This window comes from Strigops habroptila, chromosome 1 (assembly GCF_004027225.2).
Source record: "Strigops habroptila isolate Jane chromosome 1, bStrHab1.2.pri, whole genome shotgun sequence".
In the NCBI taxonomy this organism is placed as follows: domain Eukaryota; kingdom Metazoa; phylum Chordata; class Aves; order Psittaciformes; family Psittacidae; genus Strigops; species Strigops habroptila.
Window position 1 is genome coordinate 115,489,309 of NC_044277.2, and position 13,651 is coordinate 115,502,959.

A 13,651-nucleotide genomic window follows, 5' to 3' on the forward strand; every position below is an offset into this window, starting at 1 on the left:
TAGGGTGGTGACAACATGTTACCTCCTTTTTGGCTAATATGATGATCCCTTAAGCCACACACATAGCTGTGACCCCTCTTGCAATGCAGGACAGAAAAGGCTTATTTTGCTCCAGTTTCAAATCTAAAAACTCTCAACTGAAATGCTCCTTTTTTTTTCTTTCCCCACTGCATTTGGCCTGTCCATACTGGGATAAGACAGGGTCTTGTCTCTAGCATATGAAAGACAGGCTGAGATAAGGTGCCTTGAAGGGTCTGAAATCCTGCCCATTAAATAAAATAGTACATCTTCATGTGACCATCTTCCATTAGGTCCTGGACAACAAATTTCAGTATATGCAACAGATGCTAAAAAAAAAGGGATTTAAGAGTGGACTACTTAACAGTAAGCTTCTGGTCCTCCCCCTCATCTCAGCAAAGATACTTGAAAAAACTGGGAAAAGTGCAAAGAAAGGCAACAATGATAATCAAATGTCCAGGATGGGTTCTAGATGAGGAACAAATGATTACAGTAGCACTTCTCAGCCTGGAGAACAGATGACCTGAGGGAAATGACAGGCCTACAAAATCAGATATGGCCCAGGGGTAGCAGATAGCGATCTAATGTTTGCTGTCACGTCCAACACAATGACAAGGGGGCATAACTTAGAGCAGATAAGCAAATACAAAACAAAGCAAGAAAAAAGTGATGGTTGAGCAATAAACCAACTGAAACTTGCTGTCAGAACCACAGATGCACTGCTGCGGATGCAAAAAATTTACGTGGGTTCAAAAGGAGACTGAACAAATACCTGGAGGAGATATCTCTTGACAGTTATTATACAGGCAGAAACCATACCCAGAAAATCCCTAAGCCGAAGATAGTTTGAAGCTTGGAGAGTAGTTGGGGAAAGGATCATAAACACATACCATATTTACCCTGTTCTTACTCTTGCCTAGACTAGCTGCTTATGGTCCCTCTTGGAGACAAAATACAGAGCCAGGTGGACTCTTGGTCTCACCCAGTATGGCCCTTCCTATGTTCCTGTTACCAAGTTTATTCCCAGTCACAATCACTTCATTATTTTTCAGAAACAGGACTGTTGTATTCTTTTCAGATGTACACACTGACCATGAGAAAGCTGTTTCTAGCTCAGCTTTTGGGGAGAAAACACTGCACAAAGCACTGGTGCATAGCAGGCCACCCCGCCTTGATGCCAATAAAAAGCTTCCTGAAAGCTGTTTATCAATTCTCAGCTCACATCCAAAGCAGAAGTTCAGAGCTGAGATACCCTATGTGGCCTGGGGTAATCACTGGATGCCAGCTGAAACCCACATGGTGAGGCTGGACTGCGAGTCGCACAGGGACCTGCAAAGGCCCAATCCACTTGACATCACATTGAAGCAAATACATGTTTTCCAGGATATTTAGGATGAAGTAAGCCACTCTGAGGACACCCTAGCATAGAGGCAGAGATGAATCCTCTGTGTGTATAGTAAACATATATGTGCTAGATGTTTGCTCTTAAAAACACCTCTAAAACAAAGTCTTGTCCAGCTGGAGTCTTCAAAATTTCTCCCCCAAAAGCCTGACATATTGGTGGCCCAACAGGCTTTGGGAGGGCAGCAGTGCCACCCCATGACCTGACACGGGCAGGGATCTGCCTCTTGCCCCCAACCCCACTGCTCTGCACTTGCCAGCTGTGAGGGCAGCAGGGACCCCTTCCAGCCCTGTTTTCTTCTCATTTGTTGTGTTTGTCAGTTATCATAATACTCTTGACAGAAACTGTCTCAGATTGTTGAGGAACGAGTAAACCACTGTGACAAGCTTACAAGCATGGTATGATTTACAGCCCAGCCTTTGGTTTATGTCACTCTGTATGTTAGAAGATGAGCCTACAGGAAAGTAGCATTTCACTTTATTACCTCCAAGCAAAAACCTGCCTTCCTCAGCAATCCGCATGCGAGTTATGGTATCTTCTCACAGCAGTTTAACTGCCCTCTGGTGTCTTCCCTCAAGAAAACAGCCTTTACTTGTACCATCCATCAGCTGAGAACAGAGTCTCCAGGACAAAATCCACCATCATAAAAGGAGCTCTGGTTCACAGCCGGTCTTAATTCAACCCTGAGATATGGGAAGAATGTGGGAATCAGAGCCATCCACTTGCACTGACATATCACCCGTGTCACCATGCAGATGGAAGGGCCCTGCCCTGAAGTAAAGGGCATCTCTGTCAGCATATCTGTTCAAATCCTCTGCCTGGAAAGCTACTGCCATGTAAATATCAAACCTTTTCACTAAGAGCTGGACCTGTCAGGCATAATGTCTAGGTTTCTTCCAACTAGGTCTGGCTTTGAAGAAATGATTAAGTAAAAAAAGCCTGTGTCTCCTGTCTGAAAATGAGGGTGCAATCTTGTATTAAGTTCACTGCCACATAGTGTGCAGGCTCGGCAAAAAGTACTTGCAATATTGAGTTTTAACTGTTAGTCAGCATTTCATGTCGGAGTCTGCGTCTTTCTCCTTGTCTACCATGTTCCCAGCACACTTTCAGATCTTATGAAAATAATTTCACCATTCCCCCAAGTTACACAGTGGCCCATGCTGAGCTCATTTCCAAAGAACAACCTGACATTGAAAATAATTTGCTACCAAAGTCTGTATTTTTTTAACCCCAAACTATTTTAAAACTATTTTAAATGCACAAATGGGAAACACAGGCTAAAAGCAGAGAGAAGAAGGAGTGAAGCAGGGTCTTACCCAGTGATCTTTCCTTCGTTTGGTTTGCTGACCGCACCACAGGAAGACTCGCTCGTGTGCGGCTGCCCCTCGAAAAGGGGGTTGGAGAATCACCCTCAGACATGGCCTCTAAGGAATCGACAGATGCTTCAGAGAGGTGTTCTGTCTGGTCACCCAAATTGGGCTGCGGGCTCTGGGACGGTTTGGGGCTTCTTGTCTGCAAAACAGAGGATTTCATTATTGGTCTACTGAAACCAGAATATGGGAAGGGGGGGAGACAAAGAGAAGGCGGCAGAAGTCCAAACTTCTTAAAAAACAGGTATGCTGAAGGTCACTTCTGTGTAGGTTATTTAGGAAAACAGTGTTCTTGGGTATTCTGCTGCAGTTTTTATGGTTGTACATCCACATTGCAAATCCTGTTGCTAACAAGACCCTGAGGATAAGGCATATGCTGAGGAGATATATGGTAATGCCATTCTTTGTTGCTCAGACAACCATTATAGAGTAGGCATGTCCACACATACCTACTCTTATGTTGACAAGTCTACTAAGAAAAATCCTCTGAAAAGAAACACGGTGATGTAGTTGTAAGCTACCAATCTCTGTATATTCTGCTGTTCCATCTATGAAAGGTACAGGTCATGCAGCAAAGCCAAAACAGTCATCTGACATTTCTAGCTGAAATCACAAACAGTTATTTTACTTTTTGTTTCATCAGCATAAATCAGAAATGTCTGCCATTAAGAGACCAAGTTAACTGTGATTTTTACCAGGCAATCATACTAGTAAATTGCTAAACACAGTATCTGGAAAAAACCAGCTGTCTCAAGACGGAAGAGAAATGGTTTCATTCATGAACTTCTACTGACTCTCCATTGTAAGATCTGCCTAATAAAAACACACTCAAGAGGAGATACAATGTCCTGAACATTTTTCTTGTTAGCTGTAAGTGGCATTCTAAGTGCTTTCTACAAAGAGGGGTTGCTTTAAGACGTATACCCAAATACTGTTTAGTGAAACTTCCTCAACCACATCTTACTATTACTTCGGAAGAATAATCTTCCAGTCTCCCAAGGAAACTCTGTATCACAACAAACTGGGACAGACACTGTGCAAGCAGAAATTCAAAGCAAAGCAAGTTTGCTCTGTCCCAAAACCAGTATGTAAATATTAATGTTATAAAGGCCTATAATCAGCACCAGGCACAAGATATCATAAAATATATATACTTTCCTCTTCGCTATCATTTAAGGTCAGACGCTAGTATGTTAAAAATCCCCTGTATTAAAATCAACTTCAAGCTCTAGGTTTGAAGATGCTGTCAAGATCCAGAAAAGATTTAGCTTCTTTCTGGAAAGTCAAGATGACTTATCTTGCTGACATCTGGTAGCTTCAGTGGTTTTTCAAGTGAAATGAGATGAGCTTGTTTCAGCAATAGCATGCACTACATAATATCCCCTATGTGACCTTGAATGTATGAAGAACTTTAACTTTTATTAGATTTTAATTAGCTGGCTGTAGAGGCCTGTTGTTGCCAAGTTGTGCTGTTGCTCACAAAGGTCAATAAATTCGAAATACCTCACAAGAAAACTAAATCCTCCAGAACTTTTCGCTTTTGAAATGCTGATATTAAAATACTAGGTATTATCCAATGTCCCACAGTGAAATTGTTCAAGAGCATTGAATTTTTGCAGGACTTAAAGCTAACAACATTTATTCTCAGCAAACTAAAGTATGCTTTGAAGCGCCTTTGACATGGTCAGCACTAGTCTGCAGGTTGTAAATACAGGGACTTGTGCCTGAAAACTTACAGAGGTGACAAGTGACCTGCAAACACACAGAAAGAATTTCATTAGTCAGTACTTCTTGATTCAACTTCTCAAAATGGTGTGGGAACCATCACCGCTGAAGCATTTTATTTACACAGGCTTATAATGGAAGTACTACCAAGCCAAGTCATTACAGCTTTGTATTTCCTTGTACTGATTAATAACTTACCTCTATGTATCCATTAATAGGGAGCTAGATAGCACACAATTCTCGGTTTGTAGAAAACCATAACTAAACCCAAAACAAAATGCAAAAACAGCAACAAAATCAACCCTCAAAAGGCCTTTAACTTCAGGGTTTGTTGGGAAGGGTATTGCTTTCATTTCTTTAAGAAAAAAATATTTTGATATATGAATCAAGCTTACTTTGCTTTGCTTTTACTTATTTTTGTCTCTCTGTCATTGGAATTCCCAGATGTCATTCGAGACATGCAGTTGCAGGCATATAGTTTACCAATGCATATGAACAGGTGCATACTTAAGCAGTAAGGGGATACTTCACTACCAGAAGCAATAGACACAGCTTTAGCTGTGCGCTTGCCCAGCGCGTCCTGTCAATGTGCAGGTGGAGCTAACCTCTCCAATGCTGTGTTTCTCTGACTGCCCTTGGGGCAATTCTTTAGGACCTAACACAGCATCTCAGGTCCCCTGGATGACAATGCCATCATTACTGTGACTAAAGGTATTCGGTCCGGCTGAGATGGAGTTAGTTTTCCCCATAGCAGCCCTCATAGTACCATGCTTCGTACTGGTTGTTAGAAAGGTGTCAATGACACTCCAGTGTTCCAACATTCCCCCCTCACCAGTAGGCTGGGGGTGGGCAAGATCGTGGGAGGGGATGTAGCCAGGACAACTGACTCAAGCTGATTAAAGGAATATTCCATACCATATGATGTCTGCTCAGCAATAAAAGCTAAGGTGGGGCAGATTTTGACATTACATTTGTCTTCTGGAGCAACTGCTATGCATATGGAAGCCCCATTTCCCAAGAAATGTCTGGACATCACTTGCTGATGGGAAATAGAAAATAAGTATTTTGGTTTCCTTTGCTTCAGCACATGGCCTGCTTTTGCTTTATTAAACTGCCTTTATCTTGACCCACAAGTTTTATTCCATCGTATTTTCTCCCCCTGCTGTCCTGTTGACGAGAAGATTAATAGAGAGGCTTGGTGGGCACCTGGTGTCCTGCCAAGGCCAGCCCACCACACTAAAGAAGACCTCTTTTGGCAGCCCTCATTCCTCACCCCAAATGCTGCAGCCCCAAAAGGCACACCAGAGCCTTCCGAAGCAAGACAGGCACATCACAGATTCTACTTAGACATGAACACCAGTCCTCCTTTTGCCATACACCAGAGCAAATCCGTAGTGTTTCCACTCTAACTGGAGTAATACAAATGTAAAACCAATGCAAACTATTAACAAGATCCCCCATATATACACACTGTTTATGAAAGGCTTCAAGCTATTCATCATGCTCAACTCCTGTAACCATTGCATTTAGGGAGTAATTCTGTATTTTGAACAGATTTAAAAAAAATCCTCAAACACAGCAACAGTGGCTATTCAAGTAACTGAAAGATATGAACACATTTTGATAGGAAATAATTTTTTGTTACTGGCAATGACCAGTAGGCTTGATGCTACCTAATAGTCAAGTGTATTAGGCAGGACTTCTTAGGAAATCCAGCCATTGAAGTGGGGAGACAACATGCAACATTTATGGAGACATAACCTACAAGGACTTGTAAAGATAACTGAGTAAAGCAAGGCCAAAACCTTCAGTATTATCCAACCCTTGTAATAAGTATTCAGCATGCTGATTCCAACATCAAGTAAGATAAATAAGACAGATAGCAAAGAAATACTTAACGTCATAGCCTATATATTTTTTCCATATAAAGTTCATGAACATATGCAAAAAAATATTCAAAAGCTTAAAATAATATTTCAGGAAGTGTCCCTTTAAGTACTTTTCAGGAACTAGCACACAGTAGAACCATTTACGAAATAAAAATTCACCATATAGCCCATGTTTCAGGACCTATCAAAACACGACGAGACTTTTCAGTGTAGACTGCTGCTATGAGAGTCAGGATTGCATAAATCAAATGAAAGCAATGACCAGGACATCACTGTTCTTGGGTGGCTGCCTTTTAAATGTATCTGCTAGCAAAGGGCAAAAACCATAATACCTAGCAGGGAAGAAACCTCAAGACATGCCCACTAAGGAGTATCACTATCCAAAATTAAAACATTTGTAAACAGATACTCGACACAGTCACACAAAACCAAGGAAATACCAGCACTTTCCAAGCCACACCTCTGGGATAAATGCCAGTAATCAGAAGGCTCAGAACTAGGCAGCAGGACTCTTTCTTTTCCCCTGTGCTAGTACTATTCAGGGTACAACTTCCTCAGTCAGCAATGGACTTCCCCCCTCCCACAGGTTAGGAGACATCCCTCTGCATGTTTTCTTTGAGCAATAGGCTTATTTTTCAGCCAGCTGAGTAGAGCTGAACTTCTTTAAGGACTTCTCTGATAAAAGATGTTACCTATGGGTAAGAAGCTCAGCAGAACGGAAAGGCCAAAATAAGGATGATCAATTCTGGTGAAAACTTACATCTAATTACATAGTATTTTGAGATTACTATTTTACTTAGGATATACTATTTTATTTACAAGGATATAGATTCTTGTAATGTTGCTTCTTCACATTTGTGTCAGATCCAAATTCTGGTTCTTTCAAGGAAGGATCTCTTTTCCAAAGATCTTCCAAAGAGTCTTTGGGGCCCCATATTAACACAGGTACCATGGTACCATGCCAGGAGCAGGCGTATGCCAGCATCTGTACTCTCAAGAGCTGAAGAGAGCAACTGCCCACTCGACAACGTGCATACTGTGTAGGAGTTAGTTATACTATTCCTGATGTGGGCTCATGGGCTAGTGATGTCTGGCTTTTTTTCTGTATTTCAAATATGTTTCACTGTTTTCTATTGAATCAATGACAACAAGTTACAAAGCTAGTCCTTGCTCACAAGTACTCTCAGTTTGGTGGCAACATTAATTTCTGTAGCATGAATGGCTGGAAGTCTTTCCTCCTTGATAAGGAGAGACACAGTTGCCCACCATCCCTAGCACTGAACCAAGGTACCCCACTTGCCTGCAGCCTCCCTGACTTTGAGGCACATTCTGCATGTGCTGCCCAAGCTGTTCCTTGGCTGCAGCACTACCAGCCTCCTCCTGCTGCTGGCGGTCCTGAGGAAAGCCTGAGCTCACCATACTCACCACAGGAGTAATGCTAGCAGAGCACAAATCCCAGAGCCTTCCCCTGGCCACCTGCAGTATAGTAATTAAGCAAAGCAATGAATTCAGTGTACATGAACCTGCGGTACAGCCCAATGCAGATCTTCTCATGCTCTGAGGAAAGGAGGAAACATACCCTGAAGAATTTTCCCAAAGAACATAAAAGAAAGCTTTCCCCTTCCCTCTCTGTGTGAATGAGAAGGAGGGGAAGATAACTCAGCCAATGGCACCAGCTGCCACAGGAAGGTGCTGCATTAAAACCTGGTAGCGCTCAGTCACAGCCACGCATTACCAGAGCCCACTGCTATGTAGGGTTAGGATGCCATGCTGAGTGATTATTTTACTCAATTCTATGAATTTATCTGAAAACAAAACTTCTCTCTGTTTATGACAGGATCTTTATTACCACTCTTCATATTTACTGATGTTGATCCCAGTTTCTTTCACCTAGTGGAGAAAACATGTCTAATGATGTGTCAGAATTTATCTGCCATATTTTTAGGTTGGAATGATAGCCAAATCATCCTAAAAATCTGCACGTTTTCCCAGAAGCCTTGCTAGCTCCTGTTGGTGGCCAGCTGCAAGCTCCCTGCTGTGGCAAGCCGCCAAAACCCATTTCTTTAATCCTGAGTGCTGTGAATCACAGAGCAGGACATCCACAGGCTGCTGACTCCTGCTCGCCCTTCGCAGGACTCACTCTTCAGTAGAGTGATCCGCAGAGTTAGCAGAAAAAGTTTTTCATGAATCTCTGTTATAAATGACTGACATGAAGCAACATTTTCAAACTTTGGTTTCTAACTGCAAGCACCTAGACAAACTGAAGCCTGTTTTTCAGGAAAGCTGTGTGTTTACAGTGAAGATATTAATTAGAAGCAATAAAAGCTGTAGGTGCTCAGCAGTTATACTGCTGGACCTCTTATTCAGACGTTTAATTGCAGGAACTTGCATTTGAAAATGTTGCCCTAAGGAACTCAGCAGCCCGTCTAAGAGCAGCTTAATCGGTCCAGACAAGTCCAGACTGAAATATGCAACATGCTGTGGCATCTCTTTGGAACACATGAAGTATCAGAAAAACTGAAGCCATCCAAGTTAAAGTGTAAAAATATTTCTCAGCATGTTTCTGTCCAAATCCAAGGTTTTCTCTTTCTAAAAAATGCCAGCCTGAGATTTTAGAATAGAAATTGAAGTAAAACAACAGACAAAACTAATAGTCACCCACTGGTAAAAAGCAAAAGTCACACTGAATGAAGGAAACCTTTCATTTTAAAATAAAAACATACAACTGACTGCTTTATTCTAATGCTTTGTGATATGAAGTATTTATTTGAACGTGATAGCCGAATTTAAAAAAATGACTGATCACCTCTCTATGTTTGCACACAAAGGTTTCTATGGCTCCATCAATTTTGGTCACAGCAAAATTCTTTCACAGTCTGTCTTATTCTTGCATCATAGCTTCAGTTTATTATTACTTTGGTTAAATAAGTTATCCGTAAATTCCAGCCTGGACATCGACATTTGTCTTAATTAAAATCTTATGGCAGTTTCAGTTGGAAGCTATTTCTCTTTTCCCTCCTAAAAACCCTACTGTGAAGCACTCACAAGCCAGCATGACCCCTTGTTCCATCCGGGAGATGGCTGCGTTTCATCAGCAGCGGGTGAGGTAACTCCTACCTACAACGATCCCCCAAACCATCATGAGAACTCTGAAGATTAAAAGGGATGATTTAAACAAAAACCGTCATTATGCTGATTAAAGGAGAAAGATCTTTACATGCTTAAAACCACATGCAAAAAAGAGGAGGAGGGGGAAATAAATATAAGTATATATACACCAGATGCCTAAATGTACCTAGGGGATAGTGTGTTCTGATTCAAGAAAATTATTATCTACCCATCCCTGTTCTCCCACACATGTCCCTAAGGAAAATAGGAGGAGTCTGTTTTTGTGGTGTCTGTTTCCCAAAGCAAAGGAACACGATGCAGCAGTCCTGGAAAAACCTGTTTTTCTGTTTCTACAAGCTAAGAAGGGGCTCTTAATTAACATACTACTTTAAAAATAACCAAAAAAAAACCGAAGAGGCATCAACATGAAGAAGGCTGGTGAGGGGGAGAGGGGACTTCGGGGCAGGGTGTGTGCTGCCCTCCTTGTGGGCCAGCCCTGGCAGCCCCCAGCAAGAACAAACACTCAGGATAAGCAAGCGGGAGGCAAAGCTGCTGCCAGCAGCAGCACACCCACACCGGTGACTTATTTTTAGCCTCTACTCATGGAAATAAATGTGTGATGAACCACTTATCAGAGCTTGTTGCTCTGGCACCTAGGGAGAATTAGGGGGCTGCTGCATGAGAGGTGCTTTGGAAGAGAGGAGCTTCTCCTGCTCTTCTCGTCCAACTTGTCACGATGGCCTTTTCACTTTTTTTTTTCCTCCCTCTAGGCCATTTCCCTGGCAAAGGAGGGAAATGCCTTGCTACTCTCCACACGTTTGCCTGTGGTCAGCATGTTTATTGGCCTACTTAAATCCTGGAAGTGGAAACAAAACAAGTTGGGAAGCGACAAATCAGGTGCAAATAAGCCACTGTGCAGTCTGCATGCTCCATGGCCTCATTCGGTGCTCGCAGCACGTGTTATCTTGGTGCTTTTGTGATTGCACTTTTGACTGCAGTAGAAACCATGAAGAGGCACCTTTTAAGTACATATCTAAAAGGCATGGGCACATGCACTGCCTGAGAGGGCAAAAAAGTAGCTATAGTAGACATCCATTCTATATGGCGTTATAGAAATGCCACATAGAAATGGAAGAGGAGCTCAACAGGAAGAAACGTGAGATACAGGTGAGATATATGTACACTGTGCACCTGTAAGATCATTTTACAAGTTGCAGAATTAAGATTTTTTTTACATGTCAAATAAAAGTATTTACTGCTGTGCCTACAGAGCTGTCCTTAACTTTGCAGCAAGATTTTTACCCCTTAAACCAGTTTCAAGAATGTATAAATACGTAAATAAAGTTAGAATTTAGACAGCTCGTAGGGATCACATATTACCTAGGACCTCCCACTGAATTTTGGTGGATTTCAAATCATCTAAGACAAGAGTGTGAACTTTGTATCTGTCATGCCATTAAGGAAAAGTCAATTAAAAAAACTGTCAAAGGATGCACATGCATCACACTCCCATATGCAATTAATCTGTATCAAAGACACTTTGCTGCTGTGAAATACAAAGGGAAAAAGCATGCAGATCCATATTATTTGAGAACACTAGTTGTGAAGCAAGACACAATTAAAGGGTAACAAACTCAATCCACAGCAGAGTGCAGAAAAAAGAAAGTACAGTACTAACTCTCTGAGAGGATTCAATTTTCATCAAGTACCTTTGAATGTCAAGTTCTGAATGAAGGGAGACCAACATGCATTGCAAAACCTGTGGATCAAAGAGAGAAAAGAAGGGAAGGGGGGAGAGATAATTGTTAACAGGAAAAGAAAAAAGAACAATAGAAATTAAAAGATAATAACCTGTACATACTGAAAGTATACAGATCGGAGAGGGAGAGGAGATGGGGAAAAGAGGGAGAGGAAAGGCACTGAAAAATGATGAAGGAAAGGCACATTGCCAGGGAACAATATGCGCTATCAATACTTAATATACAATATTCTCAGGACCCTTGCTGGACTCAGTTCAGATGTGCTACATGTGGTGGCATGTCAAAGAAATTGAGAATGTTCTTCTAAGATAAGAGTTAATGAAAGAGAGTTGAGCCACACAGATTCAAATATGTATCTAGCAACCATATCTGACAAGAAATGGCAAAATATGCATTCTTCTTAAGAAATGATACAACTTTTGGCTGGAGTTAGCAGCAGTCATTACACGTCTGTGTTGGTTTCACACTTACTACAGAGACATGGAATCCTTCAAGCAGAACTTAGAAATACTGCATTACTCTTGATTAACCACAACTTTAAAAAGAATAAAAGATAAACTATGGTATGATTAAAAGATATTCTCCAATCACATCTTTCTCTACTATTCTACATCTGATCTTAAATCATACAAAATGTGAAAATAAGCTAAAAGGAGTTTAAGGGCCAAAAAACCCCAAACAGCTTTTTCCTCCAACACATGAATGAGATGCCAATTGGACGGGTAATCGCCTACTGCTGTTTGAGCCCTTATAGGTGGAGGTCATACACTTTCCTTAATCTTCGTTTGCCTGTGGGATAAAGGTGGGGGTAAAAGAGGTTTTGTATAGTGCTCTAAACAACCTTCTCTGAGCAATCAATTCCTCCTTCAGCCAGTCAGGCTCCTACGACAACTGTTGCTGCCCTGTTCAGAGCATGCAGCTATTCATACCAGGCAAAGAAACCCAACTGCTTTGATAACAAGGACATCATTGTTAAAGAATCTTATTTAGCAAGTCATTATAATGGCAACATCATAATTAAGAGAATAATTCAAAAAATCTTTTGAATTTTACAAACCCAGAGGATATGAGCATACGAGAGCTGATTATGGGGACAAGATAAGCAACATATAAGTATGCTGTGATTTTTCATGTTTTTGCCAATTGGATACTTTGGAAGGTCAGTACCATTTCATTTAAAGAGAACAATAGATCATTTTTCTCTCTATGATAAATGCATCATTTAGAATTGTTCAAGTTAAATGCGATTTTTATAAATAAGCTATTTATGCAAACACAGTACAAATTAAATGTAGCCTTCTGGCAACAACTGGATGAATTCCAATTCCAAACCACAAAGACAAAACAGTCTGTTGCTAATGTCTCAGTAATACTGAAACTGTATTAGGGTTTTTCATGTTTTTATAATGTCACCACCCCACACATGCAAACCTGAGAAGTTCTATTTGCCTTCAATTAAAGTATTCTCCTGATTAAGAAGAAAAAAGTTATGGATTCTTCAAGGACTAAATCCCATCTCAATGCCAAATACATGAGACTTCCAGAGGAAAAATTCATACTGCATGTTTGCTTGACATTCTGGCATCATTACACAACAAGACCACACTTTGGAAAGGACATTAGTGAATTGCAAGGAAAACCAATCATAAATAGGGGTCCTTCCAGGAAAGTTGCTGCTCCAGTCTCCAGTGGGCAGTTCCCCAGACAGACCGGAAGGGCCAATCTTACTCCTGATACTATGGAAAGGAATTTTAATCCATTTTTACAAGAAGTAAGCAGAGAATCCTATGACCAGGACTAGAGGGGTCCTGGTTCCAGTGAGATAGAGGAGAGGGACAACCGGGTGTACAGGACTGTGGGAATAATGGCCTGGCACATCAGTCCCACAGGAGTTAAAGCTCTAGTAGACACTGGTGCACAGTGTACCCTAACGCCATCAAGTGGCAGAGCCCATTTGTATTTCTGGACTGACAGGGGAATCCCAACAACTAATGGTATTGGGGGCTGAAATCAGCCTGATTGGGAAGGAGTGGCAAAAGCACCCCACTTTGTCTGACCCACAGGCTCCATGTGTCCTTGGCATAGACTAACTCAGGAAAGGGTATTTCAGGGGCCCCAAAAGGTACCAATGGGCTTTCTGTATAACTGCCTTGAAGATGGAGGAAATTAAGCAGCTGTCTATCTTACCTAGTATCTCAGAGGACCCTTCTATTGTGGGGCTGCTGAAGATCAAAGAACAAGTGTCAATCGCTACCACAACAGTGCACCGGCAGCAATATTCCCTAAAGGCATTGCATAGGATCAACTTGAGCTACTCGGTTTACTCAAACTCTGTCATCGCAGGGGGAATTAAGACTGTGTCACTTTTCTCTGGACTTT

The 13,651-nt window shown here is 41.5% G+C and overlaps 1 protein-coding gene across 11 annotated transcripts in view; it reads right to left on the reverse strand.

Moving 5' to 3' along the window:
* Positions 1-13,651, reverse strand: part of KIAA1217 (KIAA1217 ortholog) — a 345,281-nt gene that overhangs the window by 95,311 nt on the left and 236,319 nt on the right. For all 11 annotated transcript variants that reach the window (XR_003993036.1, XM_030496694.1, XM_030496766.1 and 8 more), the window contains one exon: positions 2,737-2,932. Coding sequence is in view for 10 of the 11 variants with exons in the window: in XM_030496694.1 (XP_030352554.1) it covers positions 2,737-2,932 (196 nt within the window). In the remaining variant the exon portion in view is untranslated. The remainder of the gene's footprint in view (positions 1-2,736; positions 2,933-13,651) is intronic.